Source organism: Gadus chalcogrammus, chromosome 22 (genome assembly GCF_026213295.1).
Source record: "Gadus chalcogrammus isolate NIFS_2021 chromosome 22, NIFS_Gcha_1.0, whole genome shotgun sequence".
NCBI lineage: Eukaryota > Metazoa > Chordata > Actinopteri > Gadiformes > Gadidae > Gadus > Gadus chalcogrammus.
The window spans coordinates 19,120,877-19,128,187 of record NC_079433.1 but is presented as its reverse complement, the minus strand read 5'-3'; the positions used below and the strand labels follow the sequence as shown (position 1 = coordinate 19,128,187).

At 45.5% G+C, this 7,311-nt stretch overlaps 1 protein-coding gene across 1 annotated transcript in view; it reads right to left on the bottom strand.

The window, feature by feature from the left end:
• Positions 1-7,311, bottom strand: part of gabbr2 (gamma-aminobutyric acid (GABA) B receptor, 2) — a 109,447-nt gene that overhangs the window by 53,264 nt on the left and 48,872 nt on the right. The window contains exons 4-6 of the mRNA XM_056582375.1: positions 5,120-5,185; positions 4,109-4,297; positions 1,447-1,686 (exon numbers count right to left, since the gene is read on the bottom strand). Coding sequence (XP_056438350.1) covers positions 1,447-1,686; positions 4,109-4,297; positions 5,120-5,185 — 495 coding nt within the window. The remainder of the gene's footprint in view (positions 1-1,446; positions 1,687-4,108; positions 4,298-5,119; positions 5,186-7,311) is intronic.

Below are 7,311 nucleotides of genomic sequence, written 5' to 3'. Positions count from 1 at the left end.
CCCTCGCACTCTCTCTCTCTCTCTCTCCCTCTCCTCTCTCCCTCTCTCTCTCTCTCCTCTCTCTCTCTCTCTCTCTCTCTCTCTCTCTCTCTCTCTCTCTCTCTCTCTCCTTCCTCTCTCTCTCTCTCTCTCCCTCTCTCCCTCTCTCTCTCTCTCTCTCTCTCTCTCTCTCTCTCTCTCTCTCTCTCTCTCTCTCTCTCTCTCTCTCTCTCTCTCTCTCTCTCTCTCTCTCTCTCTCTCTCTAGTCTCCCCCCCTTGCCGGCTCCTTCCCTATCGCCCAGATATGTTTTCTCCTCTCGTTATCTTGTTCCACACTATCTACAACGCCCAAAATACTCCCTTTTTTTTATCACTCCATTGACTACCTCCTCTCCTTCCTTCCAGCTGTTTAGGATGCAGTGGTGTGTGTGTGTGTTGGGGGTGATTTAAAAGGCAGCTCTTTAACGTCCCAGCCAGTGTGTGGGCCTAGCTGTTGTAACACCTTCTGGAGCTCTTTCCTTTCCACTTGAAACATAGGAGGGCAGTTCTTTATATAATAACGTGATGAATGATGTAATATATTGCTCAACCCAGGGGCAGGCATATGGGTTGTAAAGTCTATTTTCCCCAATAATGGAATGTCAAATACACACACACATACACACACACACACATGCGCGCGCACATACCACACACACCACACACACACACACACGCACACGCACACACACACACACACACACACACACACACACACACACACACACACACACACACACACACACTCATCCTTCAGCTAGCATAGCCACCAGGATCAATCTAGGAAGCATTGGAGTGCATCGGCAGCCTCAAATGACATCTCTGTGGGCCCCACAGAGACGAGGATGTTTGACACACCTTCTCGGCACTGCGAGGCCCCCCAGGCCCTGCAGAAGAGTAATTAACAGCCCCGCCTCTGAGTGTTGTCCTGACGCGTGAACCCCCTGCATACACACACATGGCATTCATGCTTGTGTGGCTACACTAACAGTAACTCCCCCCTAAAGACACGCTGCGGAGCGAGCAGAGAACTGACATGATGTCTGTGTGTGTGTGTGTGTGTGTGTGTGTGTGTGTGTGTGTGTGTGTGTGTGTGTGTGTGTGTGTGTGTGTGTGTGTGTGTGTGTGTGTGTGTGTGTGTGTGTGTGTGCGTGTGTTTGTCTTTGTGTTTGAGCGATTGGGGGAGATAATGAGATAATGTTATTTATAGCAGATTCACCAATTGTTATATGAACTAGGTTTGGCACAGAGTCTCACATTTCACCGCATGCTTTTGATTGCTCTCAGTCACGCTTGTGGTCCGCGTCCGTGAATGTCAGAATCGTGTCTCTTTCTTTGTCTCAGCATGTGTCTGTCGTATCTTTATCTAACAGAGGGACCGTTCCCAATCATGGCCTGAACCCCATGAGGCCCCCGCCCTCCACTCACGGTGACACCGTTGAAGTTGGTCTCGTTCATGACGTCCAGCACCATGCGTCCCACCTCGCGGTCGTCCACAGTGAAGTTGTGGTTCTCGTGCCGCTGCTTGGTGCGCAGCAGCTCCATGACGCGGGTCAGGGTCTTGGCGATCACCCAGATGCCGTCGTAGGCGAAGCCGTGGAACTTGCTGGCCTCCACGCCCTTCTGCTGGAGCTCGCGGCGGTACTCCCGCTCGTACTCCTTGGGGGTCTGTGGGGGGAGAAACACAACGCCTGTTACTTACTCTGTCCGCCTCTCACTGCTCTCTGAACCTCATGATAACCCACATCTATCTTTGAGTAAACTTAAAAAAAAAAGGTCAACCTGACCTGAGTATAAATTAGGCTCTCTTTTTTTTATAATAAAAATAAATTATTTTGTTCCCATAAATTATGCAGAAATGTTGATGAAGATTGAAAACCGAATGTTACAGCTTTTTATATTGAAAATAATTAATGGTAAAAAGACCGAACATATTTTACGAAATGCCTTGTAAAATATGTAAAATCAATTGCCTCACAAACCACTTAATTTTCAATAAAATAAAGCCTAACCAATTCACCAAACGACAATCCTTTCACAAACTGTGCACTCAATGCGGCTTGCGTCACATGAGTTATTGAACTCATAATTCAGGCAAGATCATTTCACATGTCCCCAAAGCAGTTGTAATCCTTCCGTGGCTAGTTTTACACAATATCCTTAAAATAAGCCGCAGAAACGCAATAACTATTTATTCAGTCGGGTCAAATTTACAACTGAAATTATAAAACCTGGTTAACGTATAGATTACCATTGCCACACAGACACACAAAACAAAGCGACAAAACAACTGAAGGCATGCAATCAAACTGTCTGAACAAAGTTTGAAGTCTGGGGGACAGAATGGGGCAGAGTATGATTTAGTGGTTAGAATTAACTCCTCTCCCAGCTAAAAGGTACATTGATGCCCAATGTTGGCAGCCTAACTTTTCTACAGGCATCCTTAAACACGTTCCCCTCATTCCCCCCTGCTCTTTGAGGACGTGTGCATGAACAACTGTAATTCAGTTTGGATATAAGCATCCAGAGTGTAAATAGACCCAGAGCCAGCCAGCATCAGTATTATGAATCAGACTTTTCTACTTCTTTAGCTTGGTATTTGTCAGGCCCGATTATGTTGCTAGAAGCAGGGATCTGGAAGCAAGTATTTGGCTATTAACCGAGAACACAAACCAGGCCAGCACTAGTAACAATAAAAAAAAGTCTGTAAAGGTTTCAAGTCAACATTACATACTGGCCTCTGTAGCAATACATCTATTCCACAAATGTATTAGACTAAAACAGGAAATAAGGCGTCACTCTGCCCCCAGCTTTTGGTTATCCCCTAAGTCGCTAGTGCTATAACATAGTGGGCCCTATCTTGCATCCGGCGCAATTTACTTTCTACACTGACGCATGTGTCGTTGCTAGTTTGCAACTGGCGCAGAGCGTTCTTTTCCCTCCACCGCCACGCGTCTGTAAATTAGGGAATGATCTTGCGCCCCAAGGGGCGGTTCGGCGAAAGGAGGAGGCGTGTTCTGGCGCAAACGTTCCCTGGTGCTATTTTGCAGTTTCAGAAAACAATTGCGCCACAAACCAGGAAATACCTGGTTTAAAGTCAGTGGCGCGTTGTTCAGATGCTATTTTAAGGGCGTATGCATAATGTTGCTTGTGCACCTCGCACGTACACTTTGCTTCTCTCATCTACTTAGCCACACATTCTTGGTAAATTATTTGGGAAAGAACAGCTGATACAGCGGTAATAAGTTGTACTTTTAAATCAATGCATCTGCAAACACCGTACACACAAACATCGTGTACAAGCCCATAACTTTTAGGATTGATGAGTATTTGATCGTGAGAAAACATTGTTTTCCCACGAGTGAGTGTTAAAAAGAATGAATGAATGCGGGCTAACGTGTGTGTATGTGTAAAATAATTAATGAAAGCGGGCGCGCGTGTGTGCGTCCATCTGTTTAAACACACGCAAACTAAACATGTAACGCATAATACAGTCCATGGCAATGTATATTCAGGGGGAACACATGCATATTAGGAACACAAGTCGATAATAATAATGCATACAATACTGGTAAGAAACGATGTTTGTTAATGTACTGCTGCATATATCATTAAATAGAACCATAGTTACCGCATATCATGTGTGTGTTAAGTTTTCTTTGCTGAAATTTATTTGAGGACTCAGTGTTTCTAAAGTTGTCGAAGAAAACGCTTTTCCATGTGTGAATTTGGCCATAAACTGAGCCATTTGAAGTTTGCAATTCATGTAGTCATGCATCTGTCTCCTCGGAGACTGCAAACGCGCTGTCAAAATATCAACTCGTCAGATTCAGAGATTCTTAAAGGGGATGGGAGCTGGCACTCTCATTGGTTTATTGCACGTTACGCCCAAACCACACCTACGGCTAATTAGGCTACTTCAGACCAACCCTTTTTAGTTTTGAGCCGCGAGCAAGAGTCATTTATGCGCCGGTAAAATAGCAACATCGCAATAGAACTGCCCTCAAAGCTACTTGCGCTTGGCGCTTCTCACTTGCGTTTCAGACCGTTAAAATAGGGCCCAGTGTGTCGACCATCGACAGGGACTCACCCGGCCAGAGATGCCCTTGATCTGGCGAGCGCTAAGGGGCTCAAAGTCCACGGCGATGTAGCCCTCCATGGCAGTGAGCAGCTTGCTGGTGGTGCAGTTGGTGCTGTTGGCCTGCTCCCACCAGTTCCCCTGGTACCAGCCCGGGATGATCCACTGGTACTTGCTGCCAAACATGTTCAGGTTGAAGGCCTGGGTGGAAGGGAGTGGGTGGGGAGAAGCAGTCGGTGAGAAATGCATCAGTATTGAAGGATTAACCCCTCAAGTTCCAGATTCTATGCAAGCGTGTATTTCCATGTGAACAAGCAGCTGGAATGCACAATCCAACACGTACGCGGCCATATTCACACACACACACACGCGCACACACACACACACACACACACACACACAGTAGTAATAAAGAGCTTGCTAGTCTTCTGGTGACAACCCTCTCGGATCTCAAAGGGGCATAAGAAGTAAAGAACTTCAAAAAGCTCAGCTTTATTTGGAGTAAGCTCTGTCTATTTATAGCTAGAAACCCAGCCCATTACTTTAAGATTGCTGCCAGTATTGCATAACCTTGGATAAAGGATCATTTGTTTGTTTATTTTCTTTCTCAGCCCAGTTGTAGTCTAAATTTCACAACCGCAAAGAACCAACAAGAATTAGAGCAACATATATTTTTCCATCTCCCTTTAACTCCTCACTCAACACGTCCGGTGATATCAATGAATCGTACTATCATTTCGATGACAACCGTATCCAGTATCCATCACTTACTCCCGTCCATCCCTCTCCTAATGCCCACATATTGAATCCCACCTGCGTCAGCTGTCTCTAGAACAACCCGGAGACATGTTACATGTCAGGTTCATCAGTTCAGCAGGAATCATTAATATTGTGTATGTAAAGGAGGGGGGATACATCACGGTGTCTGGTAAGACACATGTGGACGGTGTCAACGCCCTCCCCGACCACAGTGTGTGCATGTTGGTGACTGAGTATCTCTCGCCGTGCGCTCTGGGGACTTACGCAGCAGAAGACTTTGGAGGCCAGATTCTCGTCAAATTGGCCGATGATGATTCTCACGTCGTTGTCCTGGAAACAGAAAAAAAGAAACAGAAACAGAGTCAAGGTCCCTGAATAACATGTGTTTATGAAGTCGTAACCGCTACGTAGTGACTGAAAGGCAGAGCTGCGGCAAACCAAACCACTGGCAGTCATGTTTCAGGACAGCTTTAGGACTCCATGGGAGGGTTCTGTGATGTGATTATTAAAAAAGGTTGCCATTTTGGATTTGCTTTTAGACAGAAGCAGCAAAAAACACTTAAACACTGTACACTGATATAAACATGATTCTGCACCAATAAAAACATGGCCAGCTGTTTCCCTCCACATTTAATTTCCAATCGCTAACGCTGCCAAGCCTTTTAAGAGCAATTCTGAATTTAGGAATGCCTTTGGTCCCCAATGCAGCTAGTGTGGAAGTTCAGGTTCAGACAATAGAGCCATTACAAGAGTGTTCCTCTTCAATATGGACGGATGGCTCTTCGACTTATGCTTGATGATAAAACACCTGCAAGACAGGTGGCTCTCATGCATAACCCTTCTGGAGTCACCTGAAACCACACACACATGATGCCATAAGCTCCAGCCATTAGACTTGCAGTCTTCTTAGAGGCTGAGGCCATATGGGATCACCATACTGTTAATCCATAACAACAGAGACATTACTGTCAGCTAGTAAGCGTTCCCTGTGAACAGGAAATGGACTGCGCACAGGTCTCTTTGCATGCTGTGATCACGTTCGTAATCATGTTTGTTAAATTAATCAGATTGAGATGTTTCCAAACACATTATTTCGAGGAGGCAAATCTGTCGTGATAGGTTCAGTGATGGTCTGCTATCACAATGATGAGTTACATGTCTTCTAAACCTATTTGATGTAGGTTTGGAATTCGTGCATGCGTGCACCGACGCACACACACACACACACACACACACACACACACACACACACACACACACACACACACACACACACACACACACACACACACACACACACACACACACACACACACACACACACACACACACACACACACACACACAAACACACACACAAGGCTAACTCAATAAACCTGACATGGGTTTGATGAATCTACATACCAGCAGAGGGCTAGGGGTGATGTGTGCAAGACGAGTGAGAAGTTTTTCCAGCCTATCCATCCTAATGACATCATGTGGAACCAGATCCTACCAAGGCTCAAGTTTTGACTGAGTGCTGGATGTACGGTGGCCAGGAGCAGACAATCAAGAGGGGATTCACTAGGTCAGCGGGGAGTCGGAGAGCCAACGGAGTCCCGGTGATAGTTGTGCCACTCAAGCCCAATAGCAATCATGTCACAGGGTGAATAACTGCCCATCAAAACTGGGGTTGAATATTGATGGCTTGTTCTGTCTGTATGACACCCTGTATCAACTGAGTGTATTTTATTGACTTATGGAGGGGAGTGGTGTGCAGTGGGCGATTTATTAAAGTCATCCATTAAAAACATCTAATGATTATTTTTCCAACAGCCTTTGGTGCGGCTGGAGTGACATGCAGAACATTAGGACAGGAGCCCAGCGAGACTGAGGCAAGGAGACGGGAAGCATGTGGTGGTAATTCTTTACAACACGCTACACCTGGTGGATAGTATGGCTGCTACACTGTACCCTTATGTAGTGCTGTATCGAACAGCATAGCATTCACAGCACAACTGGTACTAATACATTTTTGGGACGGATTAGATTGTTTCACCTCTGTTACTTTCTGCACTGACAAAGATATTGCCTTTTTTTGCATAGATTCCAGCAGATTAAGTTATGGAACGGTTAAATATGACAGTTTACAACGTCAGCTTCACATTTTTAAATGACCCCCTTTTACCAATGAAAGATGAAATCCTTCAGTTTATGACCTGATTTTAGCCAGTAACACAAGCAGAAAATAATACATAGACACGAGAATACATTTATAGTGTCCTAGCGCACCCATAGGAGGACATTTGTGTAATGTAATGAACAACATTGGTCATGGTAAAGTATGATAGAGACTCTGCCTCCCTGAGGCGGTGCCGTGTCTTCACCATATGCTCTGAGAGGCCATCAGAGCCTGGCTGTCCTCTGGGCTGCGGTGCCTCCAGGCTATCAGACTGATGTCCTAGTTGGCTGATGTA